The sequence below is a fragment of the Geotrypetes seraphini genome, chromosome 7 (assembly GCF_902459505.1).
Source record: "Geotrypetes seraphini chromosome 7, aGeoSer1.1, whole genome shotgun sequence".
In the NCBI taxonomy this organism is placed as follows: domain Eukaryota; kingdom Metazoa; phylum Chordata; class Amphibia; order Gymnophiona; family Dermophiidae; genus Geotrypetes; species Geotrypetes seraphini.
In genome coordinates, this window is record NC_047090.1 from 45,679,112 (window position 1) to 45,701,328 (window position 22,217).

Genomic DNA, 22,217 nt, shown 5'->3' on the forward strand with positions numbered 1-22,217 from the left:
CATTCAGGGAGAACAGAACTGTCTAGCGGACAAACTCAGTCGGCTTCTGCAGCCGCACGAGTGGTCACTAAACACCGGAATCCTGCGCGAGGTTTTCGATCGCTGGGGGACGCCGCAGGTGGATCTGTTTGCCTCTCCGGAAACCCGCAAACTGCCCCTGTATTGTTCTCGGATGTACTCCCGGGACCGTCTGGAAGCAGATGCCTTCCTTCTCGATTGGGAAGGGAGGTTCCTGTATGCGTTCCCTCCTTTTCCTCTGATCATGAGAACGTTAGTGCGTCTCAAATCGTCCGCGGCCACTATGATTCTCATTGCGCCTCGGTGGCCGCGTCAGCACTGGTTCTCCCTGCTGCTTCAGCTCAGTACCAGGGATCCTCTACTTCTGCCTGTGTTTCCTTCTCTGCTGTCTCAGAGTCAAGGTTCAATGTTACATCCCAATCTTCAGTCATTACACCTGACAGCTTGGTTTCTTGCTCCTTAACTTCGCCCTGTGTGTCTCAATCTGTGAGGGATGTGTTGGAAGCCTCCCGCAAGATTTCGACCAGGCTTTGTTATTCACAAAAATGGACCAGGTTTTCCACCTGGTGTTCTTCTTTTCACCTGGATCCTGTTTCGGTTCCGGTGTCCTCGGTCCTGGAATACTTATGGCACCTGTCGCACTCTGGTCTGAAAACCACATCTGTGCGTGTTCATCTCAGTGCCATTTCGGCTTTCCATCAACAACTGGATGGACGTGCTCTTTCGCTCCATCCTTTGGTGACGCGTTTCATGAAAGGGCTACTCAGGGTTTGTCCCCCTCTTAAGCCTCCTCCCGTCGTGTGGGATTTAAATGTGGTTTTGGCTCAACTGATGAAACCTCCTTTTGAGCCACTCGACAGGTCTCTTTTGAAATTTCTGACTTGGAAGGTGATTTTTCTGATTGCTCTCACATCCGCAAGACGGATTGGGGAGTTGCAAGCTTTGGTTGCGGACCCTCCCTTTACTGTGTTCCATCATGATAAGGTGGTTCTCCGCACACATCCGAAATTTTTACCAAAGGTGGTGTCTGATTTTCACCTCAATCAGTCCATTGTCCTTCCTGTGTTCTTTCCGAAACCCCACTCCCATCCTGGCGAGACGGCGCTTCACACGCTTGACTGTAAGAGGGCGTTAGCATATTACCTTCAACGCACCAGGTCTCATAGGAAAGTTCCTCAATTGTTTTTGTCCTTTGATCCTAATCGATTAGGGCATCCTGTTTCCAAGCGCACTCTGTCTAACTGGTTGGCTGCTTGTATTTCTTTTTGCTATGCTCAGGCTGGTCTTCCGCCCCCGGGTCGAGTCACGGGGCATAAGGTCAGAGCGATGGCAGCCTCTGTAGCTTTCCTCCGTTCTACACCTGTGGAGGACATATGCAAGGCTGCCACTTGGTCTTCGGTTCATACATTCACCTCCCACTACTGTCTGGACACATTGTCCAGAAGCGACGGCCGGTTTGGCCAGTCGGTATTGCGTAATCTGTTTTCCTAAATTGCCATCCTCCCACCTGCCCTTTTTTGGTTGGCTTGGAGGTCACCCACATGTGAGAATATCATGCCTGCTTGTCCTGGGATAAAGCACAGTTACTTACCGTAACAGGTGTTATCCAGGGACAGCAGGCATATATTCTCACAACCCGCCCGCCTCCCCGGGGATGGCTTCTTTGCTAGTTATGGAACTGAGGACCACGAGGTGGGATGCGCCCTCTAGTGGGCGAGAAGGCATGCACATGCGTGGTGCAGTGTGCAAACTTGAAACTTCAATCAAGTTTGCTTGAAAAGCTGTCCGCGCTGGGGCTCCGTAGATGACGTCACCCACATGTGAGAATATATGCCTGCTGTCCCTGGATAACACCTGTTATGGTAAGTAACTGTGCTAAATGGTTTCCAGTCTAAGAAAGAAATTTGTCAGTGTAGGAAAAGAGCACATTCTGTTGATAGAAAAGTAGCATAGGAAAAGAATGCCAATATGTACGAGGTAGGAAAGGAAGGTAGCATATCCCTCATTCAGCATGTAAAAATGGACTAGAAAATGAAATTTGGAGGACAGTCTAAAAAGGGGTTCTACCCGAAAGGAAGTAGATGCCAAGTAAAGTAGAATATAATTTGTTCAGCACAAAGTGGAATGAGAGTCGAAAGTTAGGGGCACAAATTGTGGCGATAAGGTGGACTAACTACGGTGTGGTTGTTTTATATATTTATGTTAAGTGAGTGGGAAGGCTTGTGTGAACAGCCATTTCTTGAGGGTAACTTTTTTTTAATTCCTTAAGGGGGATATTACGAATAGAGAGGGGGAGCGCATTCCAGGCAGGTAAAATGCTTTTTTACATGTGGACTCAATTTCTACTTGTCGTGGACCTGATAGGATTAAGCAAAAATCGTTCTGGGAGCGTAAGAGATGGCCTGGATTGTAGGGGATGGTGAGAGATGTAAGATAGTCCAGGGTTCCGAGGTGATAAGCTTTTGAAAGTCAGTAGGAGAACTTTATACATAATCCTGTGTTTGGCTGGGAGCCATTGGTGAGATTTTAGAAGACTAGAGAGTGTCATACCTACCAGCTTTACATAGTAACCTAATGGGCACATTTTGGAGAGTTTTTTTATAGTGTAATCTGGGAGCCATGTGTAAATGATGTTATCCCAGGACAAGCAGGCATGATATTCTCACATGTGGGTGACGTCATCTACGGAGCCCCAGCGTGGACAGCTTTTCAAGCAAACTTGATTGAAGTTTCAAGTTTGCTATGCTGCACCACGCATGTGTATGCCTTCTTGCCCACTAGAGGGTGCATCCCCACCTCGTGGTCCTCAGTTCAGTTTTTTCCGCGGAGCCAGAAGCCCTGTGGAATTTGTGCTCTTCTAATTTGCCTTCTGACACCGCGGCTGAGTGGTTTTTTCTCGGTCGCTGTGCTTAATTTGTGTTTTTATTTTGTTCGTGTGTCTTTTTTCGTAAAAAAAAAAAAAAAAAAAAAAACCTTTTACGTTCGGCTCCGGGAGCTCCCGGTAGCCGCGGCCGCGGGACCTCATTCGTTCCCGGCCGGTTTTTGGGCCCATGTCCCGTCCCTTGACGGGCTTTAAAAAGTGCACCTGGTGCGATCGGCTGCTTTCCATCACCGATCCCCACCGGTGGTGCTTACTTTGTCTGGGTCCTGAGCACCCGACCGACTCCTGCACTCGGTGCTCTACTTTTCAGCCGAGAGCTCTCCGCCGCCGTTGCGCTCGGATGGCGGAGTTCTTCGCTGTCGACCCCGCGGCGGGGAAGGCCTCGACGTCGGCCTCGGCTTTGGCCCCGGCCTTGACCTCGGCCTCGACTCCCTCGACCTCGCCCCGACAGCCTGCTTCGTCGAAGCCGGCGTCCTCGACCCCAAAGTCGATGGTGGGTAAGTTATAAGTGGGTAAGTCACTTCCTTCTTCTCTTCCAGCCTCGAAGAAGCCATCCTCGGGCTCATCGACGGGGGAGGGTGGGTCGTCCTCGGCCCCGCGTCGAAGTCGGGTGCCCAGCAGGAATACTCGAGACCGAGGTCGCCCTCGAGGGAGCACCCGCCGGCCCAGGATCTGCCGACTATGATGGGGGTTCCCGTCTTTCAAGACTTGCTCCGTGCGCTCATTGCCTCGGAACTGTAACGTGCCCTCGCGCACCTCCAGCCGTCTTCGGCGTCCTCGGTCTCGGTACCCTCGACTTCGGCCCCCGGGGTGGCTTCGGCCTCGACCCCGACCTTGCCCTCGACCTCAGTTGACCAGCATGAGCGGAGCGTGTGGCCTCGGGACAAGGTGCGGAGGGTTCGGAGGATCTCTTCCTCGTCGAGGTCCTCCCGGGGCTCCTCTCCCTCGGGTCGACCTCGGGCGAAGCATCGGCCGAGGAAGCCCAAACGTCAATGGGGCTCTCCTCGACGCCGCGGTTGCTCCTCGCCGACTGAGGCTGAGACCCTGCGGGTCACCGAGCTCTGCCTCGATAATCCGAGGCTTTTCCGTTCCTCCGAGGTGGAGTTTTCGAGGGACTCTTCGCCGAGACGGAAGGGGTGTGCCTCAGTGCCTCATGCCCCGGGGACTTCCCGCAGGGGTTCCTTGGGGCATGGGCGGTCCCCGACCCCGTCGAGGTCGCTGGGTGCGGCTTCTTGGGGTTCGGGGTCTGGCACCGGTAAGGAGCCTCGTTACTCCCGTGAGGCTTCCCCTTCTTTTTTGGCGACGCGGGCTTCTCAATCTCCCTCTCCGCCTTCGAAGCCCTCCTCCTTTTCCAGATTTGTGCTTGAGATGGGGAGGACTTTGGACCTTGACCTTATGTCAGGCTCTCAATACACGAAGGAATTTTTGGAGGAGCAGGATTTGCCCTCTCCCCCAAGGGAGACTCCTCGTCTGCCTCTCAACAAGGTTCTACATCAGACCTTCCTGAGAAACTTGGACTCCCCTCTTACAGTCACAGCGGTTCCATCAAAGATGGAGTCGAAGTACCGTACAGTCCCTTGCAAAGGCTTCGACAAAGCACAGCTGTCCCACCAGTCGTTGCTGGTGGAGTCGGCGTTGAAGAAGTCTCAGCCTTCTAGGGTCTCTGCTGCGGTCCCCCCCGGGCGGGAGGGACGGATCCTGGACAAGTTTGGTCGTCGCCTCTATTCCAACTCCATGATGGCTGCCAGGGTCCTTAATTACGCATTCACCTTCTCATCCTATTTAAGGCAGATGGTGAAGGCGTTGCCCAGGTATTATGGGGTCATGCCGGATTCCCATAAGGGGGATTTTGGTAACTTTATGGCCAATTTGTCTCAGCTGCGTCTCTACCTTTTTCACGCAGTTTACGATGCGTTTGAGTTGGCCTCTCGTGTATCCGCCTTTGCGGTGGCGATGCCCCGTCTCTCATGGCTTCGTACCCTGGATATGGACCCGAACTTGCAAGAACGTCTGGCCAATCTTCCATGTGTGGGCTCCGAGTTGTTCGATGAGTCCTTGGAGGCAGCGACCAAACGCTTGTCTGAACATGAGCGCTCTATCGCCTCATTGGTCCGTTCTAAACCCCGGGCCCCGCCGCAGAAGCCGTTTAGACCTCCTCCGCGGCGATACCCGCAGAAGTCGACGCCGGCTTTCTCGAGGCCTCCGCCCCGGCGTACCCCTCAGCAGGGCAGAGCGTCCCAACCAAAGCCTCAGGTGCAAGGGGCGTCTAAACCGGCTCCGTCTTTTTGACGTGATGCGCGGTTGGGGGCGGGCCCCCTCCGCACTGTCAAAGGACCCCCTTCCTATCGGGGGCCGATTGCAGGCCTTTCTTCCAGCCTGGGCCAAGATCACGTCGGACGCTTGGGTGCTCTGGATCATCTCCGAGGGTTACTCGCTAAACTTCTTAGCCATGCCGCCAGAACATCCGCCGGGGGCTTCTCTTGGCTGTCGAGACCAGCTTCCTCTTCTCCTGTCGGAAGCCAGGTCCTTGTTGAGCCTTCGGGCGGTGGAGCCCGTGCCCCTGAACCAAAGGGGACGGGGGTTTTACTCCCGTTACTTTTTGGTCCCGAAGAAGACAGGGGACTTACGCCCCATTCTGGACCTCCGGAGGCTCAACAAGTTCCTTGTCCGGGAGAAGTTCCGTATGTTGTCCCTTCCAGTCCTGTACCCTCTGTTAGAATCGGGGGACTGGATGTGCTCCCTGGACCTAAAGGAAGCATATACTCATGTTCCGGTGCATCCCGCCTTCCGCAAGTTCCTCAGGTTCCAGGTGGGGGAGTTGCACCTCCATTATCGGGTCCTCCCCTTTGAACTGTCTTCGTCCCCTCGAGTCTTCACAAAGTGTATGTTGGTGGTCGCGGTAGCCCTGAGATCTCGGGGGCTGCAGGTGTTTCCCTACCTGGACGATTGGCTGATCAAGGCGTCCTCCAAGGAAGGGGTTATTTCAACGACCCGACAGACTATCATCTTCCTTCAACGTCTGGGGTTCGAAGTGAACTTCCCCAAGTCTCAGTTGTGCCCGACTCAATCCCTTCAGTTTATCGGGGCCGTGCTGGACACGGTTCGCCTCCGTTCGTTCCTCCCCCCGCCACGGTTGGAGGTCCTGCTTCGATTGAGTCGCCAGGTTTCGTTGCTGCCCTCAGTTTCGGCGCAGCGCATGATGGTTCTGCTCGGCCACATGGCGTCGACGGTCCATGTCACTCCGTTTGCCCGTTTGCACCTGAGGCTTCCTCAGTGGACCTTGGCCTCCCAGTGGCGTCAGGATCGGGACCCAGTCTCCTCCCCTATAACTGTGACTCCTTCCATGAGACGCTCGCTCCGTTGGTGGACCAACTCTTCCAATCTTTCCGGGGGTTTGCTCTTTCTCGTTCCTCCGCATCGCAAGGTCCTGACCACGGACTCTTCGGAGTACGCGTGGGGAGCTCATCTGGACGGTCTGCGGACTCAAGGTCTATGGTCAGCAGAGGACCGGAGTTGTCACATCAATGTTTTAGAACTTCGTGCCATTTTTCTGGCTGCTCGAGCGTTCTGCCACCTGCTGCATGATCAGGTAGTCCTTGTGCAGATGGACAACCAGGTGGCCATGTATTATGTGAACAAACAAGGGGGAACGGGCTCTTGGTCCCTGTGCCGGGAAGCCATGCGCCTTTGGGAATGGGCGGTCTCCCAGAACATCTTCCTGCAGGCGGTTTACATTCAGGGAGAAAAGAATTGTCTGGCCGACAAACTCAGTCGTCTTCTCCAGCCGCACGAGTGGTCGCTAAACTCCCGAGTTCTGCGCGAGGTCTTCGACCGCTGGGGGACTCCTCAGGTGGATCTGTTTGCCTCCCCGGAGACTCGCAAACTGCCCCTCTATTGTTCTCGGATGTACTCCCCGGACCGTCTCGAGGCCGACGCCTTTCTTCTCGACTGGGGAGGGAGGTTCCTTTATGCGTTTCCTCCTTTCCCTCTGATCTTGAGGACGTTGGTTCATCTCAAGACGTCCAGAGCCACTATGATTCTCATTGCGCCTCGTTGGCCTCATCAGCACTGGTTCTCCCTGCTCCTTCAACTCAGTGTCAGGGAGCCTCTGCTTCTGCCTGTCTTTCCCTCTCTGCTGTCTCAGAGTCAGGGTTCGCTGTTGCATCCCAATCTTCAGTCTTTACATCTGACGGCTTGGTTCCTTTCCCCATGACTTCACAGGTTTCTCAGTCTGTGAGGGAGGTTCTGGAAGCCTCGCGCAAGGTCTTGACTAGGCTTTGTTATTCTCAGAAGTGGACCATCATCTGGATTCGAGTTCGGTTCCGGTGTCTTCGGTTCTGGAATATTTGTTGCATTTGTCCAAGTCGACTTCCATTAGAGTGCATCTCAGTGCGATTGCTGCTTTCCATCGGCATCTCGAGGGTCGATCTCTCTCTCTTCATCCTCTGGTGATTCGTTTCATGAGGGGTCTAGTGAATGTTAATCCTCCTTTGAAACCTCCTCCTGTAGTTTGGGATCTTAATGTGGTTTTGGCTCAACTGATGAAGTCTCCCTTCGAGCCTATTGACAAATCTCATCTTAAGTTTCTCATTTGGAAGGTGATCTTTTTGCTTGCGCTCACGTCCGCTCGTCGGATTAGCGAGCTGCAGGCTTTGGTTGCGGACCCGCCCTTTACTGTGTTCCATCATGACAAGGTGGTTCTTCGCACCCATCCTAAATTTTTGCCTAAGGTTGTGTCTGATTTCCACCTCAATCAGTCCATTGTTCTTCCGGTGTTTTTTCCGAAGCCCCACTCTCTTCCTGGGGAGGCGGCGCTTCACACACTTGACTGTAAGAGAGCGTTGGCCTTTTATCCTCAACGCACCAAGTCTCATCGGAAGGTTCCTCAATTATTTTTGTCCTTTGATCCTAATCGGTTGGGACGTCCTGTTTCCAAGCGCACCTTGTCCAACTGGTTGGCTGCTTGTATTTCTTTTTGCTACGCTCAGGCTGGTCTCGCGCTTCATGGTCGGGTCACGGGATATAAGGTTCGAGCGATGGCAGCTTCTGTGGCGTTCCTCCGGTCTACTCTGGTGGAGGATATCTGCAAGGCTGCCACTTGGTCTTCGGTTCATACTTTCACCTCCCACTACTGCCTGGATACGTTATCCAGGAGTGACGGCCGGTTTGGCCAGTCAGTTTTGCGTAATCTGTTTTCCTAAATTGCCATCCTCCCACCTGCCCTTTTTTGGTTGGCTTGGAGGTCACCCACATGCGAGAATATCATGCCTGCTTGTCCTGGGATAAAGCACAGTTACTTACCGTAACAGATGTTATCCAGGGACAGCAGGCATATATTCTCACAACCCGCCCTCCTCCCCGGGGATGGCTTCTTTGCTGGCTATGGAACTGAGGGCCACGAGGTGGGGATGCGCCCTCTAGTGGGCAAGAAGGCATGCACATGCGTGGTGCAGCATAGCAAACTTGAAACTTCAATCAAGTTTGCTTGAAAAGCTGTCCGCGCTGGGGCTCCGTAGATGACGTCACCCACATGTGAGAATATATGCCTGCTGTCCCTGGATAACACCTGTTACGGTAAGTAACTGTGCTTTACAGTAATACAGAGAAATACATCTTGGAAAGTGTTGTGATTAAATAGGTGACAAATTATGTGGAGCTGGTGAAAGACAAAGACAAAAAAACTTGCCTGATCAGGGCTGAAATTTTGAAGGAGAGTTGGGAGTCTAGGATTACCCCTAGATATCGGAAACTGTTGACTGGAGTGATCTTATTGCCAAAAAGGGGGAGTGGGTCAAGTGGTTTTGGGAGGCTACCAGTGAGTCAACGGGCAAGTGTCTTTATTTAATGTTGTTAGGTGCCATCAACTCATGCTCGAGTCCTAACGACTTGATGAATTGTGGATTTAAAAAGAAATTGGTTTGAAGAATCTTTGCTACCTATAACGAGAGTCCAGAGTATTTCAGCGGGTTTCAAGAAACAAACGGTTTCCACCCCAAGAGGAGAAATGGAGCAACAACAAGCCGAATTAGATCTGACAACATTTCTGGAGAGTTCCTTAGAAGTAATTACAGAAAGAATTATCCTTATAGTGACATTTGCCTTGGAGTTCAACAGAGATTTATATCTTATGAACTTATGTCAGGCACATGAAAGATAGTTTTCAGGGTTCGTTGGTAAGAATTTATCCAGATATATCTAGAGAGACACCAAAGAAGAGAAAAGATTTCCTTTCCTATAGACCAAGAGTCTTGGCTCTTGGCGCATCCTTTGTGTTGTGTTGTCTGTCTCATGGAAAAAATTTTCTGTTTGTTTTTTTTAACCCAAACAATTACTTGAGTTTGTAGTGGCTAGAGAAAGGGGAGGCGTGATTATAGGCACAATGTCTCCAACCACAATTTAACGAACCGGCTGCCTTGGGTGTATGATCAATGTCTCCCATTCCGTCTAAGTATTTTGTATTATTTACTTTCTAAAATTCCACTTGATAGTTTCCTTGTTCTTGGATCAGGTTATTGTGGACTGAATAATATCTATTTTATTTCCTGTTGTTTAATTTGATATGTTAATTCTTGAATTCTTATGCAAGTTGTTCATTTGTTTATTATACAGTACTCCCCCGAAATGTGGTTTTTTGCCTGTCAAAAGGCAGGGGAAGCAGGAGAGGGCAGCTGGAGATGCAGAAGAGGGCAGCTGGAGCACTGGCGGGTGAAGAAAATCACTTGCAGTCTGCTCCAACTGTCTCTTCCTGTAGTAAAGTCAGGCTACACCAATCAGGAGCTGATAGGTGTAGCCCAACTTTATTACAAGAGTAGGCGATTAGAGCAGACCACGAATGAGCGAGTCCACGAATTGCGAACCAAGAATTCGCAGGGGAACACTGTAGTAAAATTTTCAATAAAGTTAAAAAAAAAAAAGAAATTTGTTTTGTGCTAGTCCAGAAAGGTCCTCCAGTGTCAACGTGGCCAGCTATCTAATTGCAGATCACTCTCTTTCCCTGGTTCCTTCGATCGTCCCAAACATGATGTCCTTCTCCAGTGATCTCTCTCTTCTGATGGTGTGACCAAAATAAGACAGTCGCAACTTCATCATTTGGGCTTTGAGTAACATAGTCGGTTTGATCTCTTCCAGGATCGATTTGTTAGTTCTTCTGGCAGTCCATGGCACACCTAAAATCCTTCTCCAACACCAAAGCTTAAATGAGTTGATCTTTCTGTCTTGTTTGTGTAGTGTCCAGCTTTCGTATTCGTAACTGACCACTGAGAAAATGAGTACGTGGACAAGTCTGATCTTCATTTGGAGTGTTACCTCCTCGCCTTTGAATACTTTGTCAAGGGTCTTCATTGAAGAGTGACCAGGTGCTATTCTGCAGCGTATTTCCTCCCTGCTAGTTGCTTCTTTGTTTACAAAAAAGCCCAAGAGATTGAAATCCTTTATAAACCTCTATTCTATCACCTTCAAGTTCAAAATCTTCATCATTTTCCATGTTCATGATCTTCGTTATTACTGCTTAAGAACATAAGAACATAAGAACATAATATCTCCTTAAGAGAGGCATATAAAGATATGATGGACTATAAATTACGCCAGGGTACACCTGGCAGGGCCTCCGCGTGCGCGGATCGCCGGACTTGATGGACCAAAGGTCTGATCCGGAGATGGCAGTTCTTATGTTCTTATGTTCTTATGCTTTTCATATACCTCTAGATAAAAAGCTATTTGTCCATCCTTTGATCTCCAGATTCATGAAGGGCCTTTTTTATACCAAACCTCCTCCAGTTGCTTGGAATCCTAATATATTGTCGACCCTGATGAAGCCTCCCTTTGAGCCCGTGGTGTTTTCAGATCTCAAGCATCTTACTTGGAAAGTAGCAATCTTAATCTGTATCTCTTTAGCACGCCGAGTCAGTGAACTGCAAGCTCTGGTCTCAGATCCACCATTCTACCACGATAGGGTGTTTCTCTGCACACATCCAAAATTTTTTCCTTAGGTCATCTTGGATTTTAATTTGAACCAGTCTATAGTTCTTCTGTCTTTTTCCAAGACCACATTCTCACCCTGGTGAAGCTGCACTTCACATATTGGACTGTAAGCGTGCTCTTGCTTATTACCTGGAGAGAATCAAACTTCACAGGACTTCCACTCAACTGTTTCTCTCATTTGATCCAAACAGACTTAGTTCTCTTGGTGACATGGAATCCATCTCTATGTGGCTCATGGACTATATTACCTTTTGCTATACTCGGGCTGGGCTGATACTAGAAGGTCATGTCAAAGCACATAAAACTAGATCTATGGCGATCTTCAGTAGCCCATCTATGTTAACACTCCCATTGAAGATATCTGTAAAGCAGCCACTTGGTCCTCAGTTCATACCTTCACATCACACTACTCTCTGGAGAATTATTCCAGACAGGTTAGTTGATTCGGCCAAGCAGTTCTACAAATTTTATTCTCTATTTAAATACCAACTACCCACCAACCCTTTTGTTTCCAGCTAGGGAGTCCCACATGTGAGAATATACTGCCTGCTTATCCTAGGATAAAGCATAGTTACTTACCTGTTAACGGGTTTTATCTGAGGATAGCAGTGAGATATTCTCACAACCTTCCCACCTCCCCTAGTTGGCTTCTTAGCTTTTTACTGAACTGACGTTGGGCGGGAAGGCACCGGTGCATGTGCAATATGGGCAGTTTCAAGACTTGCAAAAAGTTTTTAAAGTGACAGTACACTTTTGCATTTTCTGTACTGGGTGCTGTGGATAATGTTGCCCACATGAGGGGGGGGGAAATGATTGTTTTTATGTATTAATTGTGTATTTAAAGTGCCTTTTTTGTAGTGTTTATATCTAAATTAATTGTATGGCACTGTCAAAGTTTGAAAATCAATAAAGATTAATAAAAAAGAATATCTGCCTGCTGTCCTCGGATAACACCTGTTACATGTAAAGTAACTGTTCTTTATTTAGATTTATATTACATTCTTTATACTTTATTGGATACTTTTCCTGTGCAACTTCACCTACTCACTTTTAGGGATATAAGTAAGCTAGATTCTTCTGTGCAGTAAGCAAGAGTACAGCAAAATCTGGAAAGTGATCTGGAAGAAATTGTGGGTTTTTAATGTAGGGTATGGAGCTATCATGACACATGCACATTTTTAATGTACAAAATCATAAAACCTTATTTAAAAAAAGAGAAATAACTACTAACACTCCGAATAAGCAGCAGTTAATAAATAGGCAAATTCAGGTTGAGTCATCAATATGTTGCATTTACAATGAGTTTCACGTGTTTCAAGCCTTTTTGTTCTTTGTTATGAAATTTGGGTGTGGTTTCATTGCTTTCAAGTATAAACTGTAGCCTTTGTAAAGCAGAAGTTTCTGCCTAGGCGGTTAGTGACTCATTTGCTTGGGAAAGCTGAAAGAAAGGGCAGTGAATGCACAGAAAGACAGCCTTCTCCAATGCTGCAACTAGGGTGGACAGTTTTTTAAAAGGGACATGCAAAGTTTATTTTATTTAGTTATGCATTTAAACAGTTTATATTCTGTTATTCTGAAGTTCAAAGGAGATAATAACATGCATCTAAGATAATAATACCCTTAGCGCACATGCGCACTTCAATTTTTGTGGCTCTGTGCGTGGTCGGCAGAGAATTGTTGCAGAGTGTGGCGCGTGCGCACATTGGGAGCCGACATCGGGGAGAGAAGGAGGCGGCGGTGGCGACCAAGCTACGGAGCTAGGGGAGGGAAGGCCACAACTACTGCCGCTCCATGGTCGCACAGCCTTCTCCTCTGCCTCCACTCTCCCCTCTGGGTGAATTTCTGGGTCGAGGACGAGGATTTGTTGGAGGCTGGTAGCACTGCCACAGAGGGGGTGGGATGGGCTGGGGGGGCAGTCAAAGGAAGGGGAGCGGGGCGCAGGCAGGGAACAGGAGAGAGGGAAGGAAAGAGACAGACAAGACAGCAGCCAAGGAGAGAGAGAGAGAAAGACAGCGGCCAAAGAGAGAGAGACAGAAAGACACACAGGCAGCGGCCCAGGAAAGAGAGAGAGAGAGAAAAAGACAGAAAGGCACATAAACAGCAGCCAAGGAAAGAGAGAGAGAAAAAGACAGAAACATACACAGACAGCAGCCAAGGGGAGAGATAGAAAGACAGACAGACACACAGACAGCAGCCAAGGAGATAAAGAGACAGCGGCCAATGAGATAGAGAGAAAGAGACAGACAGACACACAGCGGCCAATGAGAGAGAGAGAAAGAGACAGAAAGGCACATAAACAGTGGCCAAGGAGAAAGAGAGAGAAAGACAGAAACATACACAGACAGCGGCCAAGGAGAGAGAGAGAGAGAGAGAAAGAAAGAGACAGAAAGACAGACACACAGCGGCCAATGAGAGAGAGAAAGAGACAGACAAGACAGCGGCCAAGGAGAGAGAGATAAAGAGATAGAAAGACAGATAGCGGCCAAAGAGAGAGAGAGAGACAGAAAGACACACAGGCAGCGGCCCAGGAAAGAGAGAGAGAGAGAAAGAGACAGAAAGGCATATAAACAGTAGCCAAGGAAAGAGAGAGAGAAAAAGACAGAAACATACACAGACAGCAGCCAAGGAGAGAGATAGAAAGACAGACAGATACAGACAGCGGCCAATGAGATAGAGAGAAAGAGACAGAAAGACACTCAGGCAGTGGCCAAGGAAAGAGAGAGAGAAAAAGACAGAAAGGCACATAAACAGCGTTCAAGGAAAGAGAGAGAGAAAAAGACAGAAACATACACAGACAGCAGCCAAGGAGAGAAAGAGATAGAAAGACAGACAGACACACAGACAGCGGCCAAGGAGATAGAGAGACAGACAGCGGCCAACGAGAGAGAAAGAGACAGAAAGACAGACAGACACACAGCGGCCAATGAGAGAGAGAGAAAGAGACAGAAAGGCACATAAACAGTGGCCAAGGAGAAAGAAAGAGACAGAAACATGCACAGACAGCGGCCAAGGAGAGAGAAAGAGAAAGAAAGAGACAGAAAGACAGACATAAGAACATAAGAAGGTGCCTCCACTGGGACAGACCAGAGGTACATCCTGCCCAGCGGTCCGCTTCCGCGGCGGCCCATCAGGCCTATCGCCTGAACAGTGGTCCCAGACTAATTTTGTAAATTTCCTCTAATCCTATCCTTATAACCTACCTCTACTCCTATCTCTACCCCTCAATCCCTTTTTCCTCTAGGTACCTATCCAAACCTTCTTTGAAGCCCTGTAGCGTGCTCCTGCTTATCACATCCTCTGGTAGCGCGTTCCATGTATCCACCACCCTCTGGGTGAAAAAGAACTTCCTGGCGTTTGTTCTAAACCTTTCCCCCCTTCAATTTCTCCGACTGCCCCCTTGTACTTGTAGTTCCCCATAATTTGAAAATCTGTCCCTGTCTACTTTTTCTACACCCTTCATGATCTTGAAGGTTTCTATCATGTCTCCTCTAAGTCTCCGCTTTTCCAGGGAGAAAAGCCCCAGCCTTTTCAGTCTGTCAGTATATGAGAGGTTCTTGGAGTCTCCTGGAAAAAGGGATACCAAGGGGTACCAAGAATTCAGTAATTTGGGCAACTCTGGTTGTGATCATTCCAGTCCATCCAGAGGAGCAGGGGATGGGACGGTTCGGTCAGTATTGGACCTCAAGAGCCTGAATCGTTACATCCAAGTCACCAATTTTCACATGGAAACCTTACGCTCAGTCATAGACTTGGTTGCAGCTGGGAGAGTTTTTTTTATTCTTCCTTTAAGTCCATAAGTCTTTAGCAGTTTGAGGTTTGTAGTTCTGGGTCATTATTTCCGGTTCAAAATCATATCAAAATGTACCAAGCTATATTTTCTCTGAGTATCTTTTTCAACTTTATGGATAGTATACAGAATAAATTTACTAAAATCGCCACACTTGCACTGTGAGTTGTGCCTGTTAAATACAACACCTCTTTTACCATCCTTTTCCTAATTTTAGATATTTCTGATCTGAGAGATAAGTCTCCTGGAGACATGCTATATGCATAACTTTGTTTCTTAACCTTATTTAATACTTTTAATGGGAGCATTTATTCAGCTACTATATAGAAACATAGAAACATAGAAAAAAGCAGCAGAAAAGGGCTATAGCCCACCAAGTATGCCCATTCCAAGTATCCCCTCCCCTGAATTTACTCCCTTAAAGATCCCACGTGAGTATCCCATTTTCATATGTGTGTTGTCCTTGGAGAACACCTGCTTCAGGTAAGTAACTTTGCTTTATTGTTCTGCCCTTTATTTCCAAATTCACTGATTTTATTTTCTGTACAGAAAAAATAGTTAAGTTACATGTTTTATGATAGATTCATAATTTTAAACTTTATTCTGTTTTAATTCAGAGCTTCTAATGTGTTAGTGGGCATATTAACTCTCACTTTACATGAAAATATGCTATATAGAACTTATTAATTTATTTTCCAGAGTTCAGAGGACTGTGAATTCATTGAAGAACCAGTACGGGAAGATGAGGGATTTATGGGCCTCCTACAGGCTCAACATGCCATGGAGAAAGTGGAAGAATTTGTTTATAAGGTAAGAATGGAACTTTGGCTTAGGCTTTTATCATCCTCCCTTTCTTCATCCTCCCCTTTTACAAAACTGCGATAATGGGTTTTAGTGCTCTGCACTGATCCCGACATTGATAGAGTTCCTATGAGTGTCGGGAGCAATGCAGAGCATTCAGCGTGCCGGCCTGTGCTAAAAAAACGCTATTGTGGTTTTGTAGAAGGGGCCCTCCCCCTTTTATACAAGATATTGAACCAATAAAGATATTTGTATTCATCAGATGAGTTGAAGGACACTTTTTTTTAGTGCTAACCATTCTAATTGGGACAATTCCACTTTGTCTTTTTGCGTTACAATTGCCCATACATAGCTTAAAGAACTTTAAATAAATTACTCTCAAATTTAATTTTATGGTGGTTTTGAAATTTTATATTTTCAATTATAATGTGCAGTGAAAAACATTTGCCCCTTTTAGTGTGCCGGAGCTAAAAAAGTTTGAGTGACCCTGTTCTAAGGTGATAATGGTGTTGTAATGTAAAAGAACCCCACCCCCAACCCCATCACATCTCTCATCCTATATGTAAACTAAGATTGGAGGACAGGGTGGGCTCCCACAATTTCCTTCTTGGAGTAGGTTTATGTTTTTTTTAAATTTCTGACTTATAATCACTTCCAACCCTTTCAAAAGGGTACCCTAGGAGAATTGCAACTACTTTTCCTATAAATTCAGACATGGTTTTCCTGCTGTTAGGTTGTTGATCGTTCAGTGTATTCTATTACATATATTTCACCTTCTGTCTTCCCCTCCAGCACCTCTCCAATAAAGGGATGAGGTTCATTTGTACCCCAGAATGCAAACTTCAACTCCTTAACCTCTCTCCCTCTGTCTCACTATACCATGGCAGCAGTGTGCTCGCAGGTTATGCTCCTTGCAAGAGGTGTGATGCAACTTTGCCCTCTTTCCCGTTTGATTGTCAGTGCTTGGAACTACTGAGATTTAGTTAAGCTGGGTTTTGTTTTATCTGTCTAGGTATGGGAAGGTCGATGGCGTGTAATTCCTCATGATGTGCTCCCTGACTGGCTGAAGGATAATGACTATTTAGTGCATGGCCACAGACCCCCGATGCCTTCCTTTCGTGCTTGTTTCAAAAGCATCTTCAGAATACACACGGAAACTGGCAACATCTGGTCACACCTTTTAGGTACCAATATTCTATTGCTATAACCAGCAAAATTAAAGGTTTATTGCTTCTTTGTCTTTATATATGACATATGAGAGATGCAAAATAGATAATACTTAAAGGATCTGTGCTGTAAACAAAACTACTATAATTTCATGGAAAATTCTGGGAAATGTGACTAGGTTTTACAATTTGTAAGAGTTTGCCATTTATGCTTAGATTTTGCAGAGTATGAAAAGCAGTTATGATGAAAAATAGAAACCCAATTTCATGTATTAATGAAAACTAGTAGAAGACAAAAATGGCATGTAGACAATAGAAACATAGAAACATAGAAATAGACGGCAGATAAGGGCCCACGGCCCATCTAGTCTGCCCACCTTAATGTCAATGATAGTGTGTACATTGGCATTTTCTTACTTGGCTAACAAGATACAAAAGATAATTAGAAAAATATTGCTATATGCTAGAAAGACATGAATACTTTAAAAATAAGAAATTTTGACTATTGCTTATTCACAAGATAATTATTTATAACAGGTCGAAAATAAAATTTATAACTTGTGTGGCTCCAGTGATACCACTATCCACTGTTCCCTCTAAGCTAAGTGGGAGTCTTCCATCTACAGCCCTTCTATTGAGGGGGGAGGGGGTGATATTTCACTTTCACATTTTCAATAATAAGAGATAGTCAAGTTCTGCAGGATTCCAGGGAACCTGCCTCTTCCTAGTGATTGAAAACACACCACCTTCTACTGGTAGCAGTGCAGTTGGAGGACTTTGAGGGAACAGTGACACTATCCCCTGGCTGTCTCAATTTTCTTCTGTTTCTAACATCAACTTATAAACATAGGGGCCTTTTTACTAAGCTGTGGTAAACACTAATGTATACTTATCTAGGTTAAAAGTCACTACCAAGTTGCGTGCACTCAGGCGTCCCATGGTAGTTTTGGAAATCGGTGCAAACTTCCCACACGCTAAGAAATAGATTTTATTTTTTAGCTCTGGAGGCACAGAGTAGGCATGTTCGGCACTAATCGGTTGGCACAAGATTATCATGTGAGCCCTTACCACCTAGAAAATAAGTGATGGTAAGTGCTCACATGCTAATGGGGAAATTAGCACATGGCCATTAATAAGAAAAATAGAAAATTGGGCCATTTACTGTGCTAAAAGTGGCTTCAACGTGCAGGAAAGCCTCATACTTGGGGCTACATCCGTTGGTCCTCAGGGGAGAAGGTGTAGTCAGACAATTGAGTCAGTCTGGCAGCCCAAAGATCAGCTTTGCATCAGCATTCCCAGCATTGTGGCAGTGACTACAGTATTCTCATCCAGCTATTGTGAGAGCTGAAAGCAGGTTTCTAGCACTGATCCTGTCAGGTCACAGTGAGTACACAGGCTGACAGCCTGTGAGAGACATCGGGGGGAGGTTGGAAAAGTGAGGTTTTCAGTGTTTCTGGATGTTCCCCCTCCTGAAAAATCCTAAAATTGCAATTTTTAGAGTTTGGGAAGATCATATAGCATCAAGCTCTAAATCTCATTGGAATTTATACTTCTTTATCAGGTCAATTATTCATTATTTTGTTTGGGGGGGGGTTTGCCTTTTTTGCATTTAAACTTATTGATTGATTTAAAACATTTATAATCCGCTTTTCTCCAAAGCGACTCATGCATAGTTTTAGAAACATACATTTTAAAAGAATCACATACAAGCAAATGAAAATTAGGGATCAGAATTACTAATAATACATTATAACGGTCTTAAAAGAGGTAAACATCATCACTTTCAGAGGCATCACTTTCAGAGAGGTAAAGTGCTAACCATGGAAGGTCTGAGCAAAAAAGATTTTTTAAATTGTAGCAAATTTTCTAGAAAACCTCAAAGTGCCAGTCATGACATTCCATAAAACTGGCCTAGCAGTTGAAAAACAAGATTTTTTTTAGTTTGCACATATCAGACATTTAGTTTTCCTTGTATCAGGTAACCAACAATTTTCAGATCTCGGAGGGCTGTACAACGTCAAGCATTTAGCCAAATTTGGCAAGGTGTTGTAAACGCCCTGTTGGACAAGTTTTAAGATCTTAAATTGACCACAAAATAATATTGGCAGCCAATGTAATTTCTTTAAGGTGGGAGAAATGTGTTCATAGTGAGATACTTTCATCAACAACTGAGCAGCTGAGTTCTGTATCGTTTGTCATGCTTTGATATGTGTTAGAAGTAAACCTAGATAGATTCCATTATCCCAGGACAAGCAGGCAGCATATTCTCACATATGGGTGATGTCAACCACGATACGGACAGCTTCACAAGCAGACTTGCTTGAAGAACTTTAGAAAGTTTGTGACTGCCGCACCGTGCATGCGTGAGTGCCTTCCCGACTGACGTAGGGCGCACGTCTCCTCAGTTCTAAGTTTTCCGCGGAGCCAAGAAGCCCTCGTTTTGACGCTCTGCGCGAGAGTTAGTTCTACTCATGCCTTCTCTCACCACAGCTCGTGTATTTTCTTTACAGGGTCACTGCGTTTATTTGCACATTTCATTTTAAAAAGAAAAGAAAGAAGAAGTTTTTGTTTTTTTGATTGTGTCACGGCGGGGTCTACTCCGTGGCCTTAGCCTGCGTGCTTCAATTTTGCCGCAGTTGTGTTTCATTACATGTCATGGCCAGTTACAGGGTTCAAGAAGTGTAGCCGGTGTCAATGCGCAATCTCTATCACTGACCCACACAAGTGTTTAGGACCTGGTCATCATCCGGAGTTGTGCATCTGCTGTGCTACACTTCAAACCCGAGCCCTTAAATGTCGTTGAGTTCAGATTGAAAAACTATTCGGGGGACTGGATTGGCATTTACCTAAGGCCTTGATCCCAATTCTGACCTCGACCTCGACTCTAGCAAAGTCTTCTATGGGGCCAAAACCTACAACCTCAACCTCGCTCAAACTTTCCTCAATGGGGAAGCCTTCGTCTTCAGGGAAATAGCTAAATCTTCCCCTGAGGCACCGTTATCCTCGGTGTCTCCATCAGGTAAGATAGCTAAGCCAATCCCTCCAGGCATGCCACCCTTAGAACCAGTGGGTCCGAGGTTATCCAGGAAACGTGTCTTGAAATCAAGGCAACACTCTTCCTCTAGGTCATCTTCCTAGGAGTCCATAGCCACACCAATTGTACCAGATCCAGTGGTCTGGGTGCTGGCTTTGCAGAGTATGTTGGAAGTTATTCTGCATCAGGAGTTTAGTAACATGCTTGCCAAATTAACTCCTGTCTCGCCCTTCTTCCTGTAGTTCAGCATGAGCACTCAGCAGTAATACAAGGAGTCGAGTCCTTGAGAGTGCTTCTAGCAAAAATAACACACTCTATACAAGGAGTCGAGTCCTTGAGAGTGCTTCGAGATCAATCTACACACTCTATGCAAGGAGTTGAGTCTTTGCGAGTGCCTCGAGATACATCTGCACAAGGAGCTGAGTCCTTATCAGTGTCTCGACTTTGATCTCCAACTTCCAGCCCTACCTCTATGCATAAGACATTGCCTTCTTCGAGACACAGGGTGAGGACTCCTCGACATTCTTCATCGAGGCTGGATTTGAAGCTGGATTCGAGATCACTATCTCGTTCTCCGAGGCACAGTTCATCTCCACACCATCTCTTGAGACATTCATCGAGGCCCAGGTCCTCTTCTCAAGACAGACCTCGTTTCTCAAGGCATAGAGAATCCTCGAGGCAACCAGCTTACTTGTCGAGGAAATCTACTGCTGAACCACAGCATTCTTGTCAGTCGAGTTCTTCTCCTGCGAGGTTTTCTTCACCAGCTGGTTCTTCCAAATGGAAACGTTCTGCTTCTCTGGCTCACTCCAGAAGTGGGTTTTTCTTGGCGTCTTTGCCTATGGATTCAGATCTCAGGTATCAATATTCCAAAGAGGCTTCACCTTCTTTCTCTACCTTCGACTCTTCTGCTTCGGTATCATTTACCAAATTTCTATGCCAAATGAGTAAAGACCTTAACATCATTTTGGAATCTGATTCCAAATACTCTAAGGAGTATTTGGAAGAATGGGGTATATCTAATCCTCCTAGAGATTCATTAAAATTACCCATGAATGGCATTCTCACTCAAACTTTCAAAAGAAATCTTGATAAGCCTTATTCCATTCCTGCTGTGCCAGCCAAACTGGAATCTTGATATAAAATGATCCACTGTAAGGGATTTGAAAAGTCTCAACTGTCCCATCAATCTCTTCTCGTTGAGTCTTCTTTGAAAAGAACCAATCCGGCCAAGGTCTATGCCACAGTCCTACCTGGCCAAGAGGGAAGAACCATGGACAAGTTTGGCCATTGGCTGTATCAAAATTCTATGATAACAAATATAATTTTAAACTACAACTTTGTCTTTACTTCATATCTCAAATATTGGGTCACTGCTATGCCCACTTTTTTCAAGTACCTCTCAGAACATCGCCTGCCAGAATCCCAGCATATGCATTCCACGCTAGCTCAACTTCGCATGCATATAGTCTAGGCTGCATATGCTTTTGAGGTGTCCTCCAAGGTCACTGCTTTCTTGGTGGCGATGCGCCGTCTAGCCTGGCTCCACTCCGTAGATATGGACCCAAAACTATAAGATCGACTGGCCAACATCCCATGCCAGGGCAATGAGTTGTTTGATGACTCTATTGAGGCAGCTATAAAACGCTTATCTGAGCATGAAAAGTCGTTTGCCTCCTTAGTCAGGCTAAAGCCGAAGCCTTCCACCTCTAAGAGTTATAGGCCTCTTCCATCTTACCAGAGGCATTATCCTCAGAAGGCTACACCTTATTCAAGACAGCCTTCTAAGAAACAGCAGCAGCAACGGCAGCGTAAACCTCAGACTCCTGCTGCACCTAAAGTTTCTCAGTCTCTTTGACCGACTAACACAGAGCATAACCTCAATCGTTCTGCCTCAGTCCTCTCTTTTTCCAATAGGAGGTCATCTCCATCATTTTTATCAAAGATGGGAGCTCATTACATCCAACCTCTGGGTCCTCACTATTGGGGAAGGTTACTCTCTTCACTTCATTCAGGTTCCACCAGATCTTCCCCAAGAGAATATCCTTCCAATCCGTCGCAAACCACCCTTCTCCAGGAAGCTCAAGCTCTGCTTCGTCTCTGTGTCATCGAGGAGGTTCCTCTGGAACAGCAGAGCACAGGGTTTTACTCCCGTTACTTCCTTGTCCTGAAGAAGACGAGGGATCTGCGACCGGTCCTGGATCTCAGAGCTCTCAACAAATTTCTTGTCAGAGAAAAATTTCAGAAGCTGTGTCTAACATCCTTGTATCCCCTTCTGGATCACAATGATTGGTTATACTCTCTGGATCTCAAAGAGGCTTACATCCACATCCCCATTCATTCAGCCTCTCGCAAGTTCCTCTGATTTCGAGTGGGAAATCATCATTTTCAGTACAGAGTGCTGCCTTTCGGCCTGGCATCATCTCCCAGAGTTTTCACCAAGTGCCTAGTAGTGGTGGCAGCAGCTCTGTGCAGCCAACGGTCTCCAGGTCTTCCAATACTTGGATGACTGGCTCATCAAACATTCAACATCTCAAGGGGTTATTGTAA

The 22,217-nt window shown here is 46.6% G+C and overlaps 1 protein-coding gene across 3 annotated transcripts in view; it reads left to right on the top strand.

Annotated features, from left to right (window-relative positions):
* Window positions 1–22,217, top strand: part of ADIPOR2 (adiponectin receptor 2) — a 180,834-nt gene that overhangs the window by 76,216 nt on the left and 82,401 nt on the right. For all 3 annotated transcript variants that reach the window (XM_033952465.1, XM_033952467.1, XM_033952466.1), the window contains exons 3-4: window positions 15,366–15,476; window positions 16,480–16,651. In XM_033952465.1, the coding sequence (XP_033808356.1) occupies window positions 15,366–15,476; window positions 16,480–16,651 (283 nt within the window). The remainder of the gene's footprint in view (window positions 1–15,365; window positions 15,477–16,479; window positions 16,652–22,217) is intronic.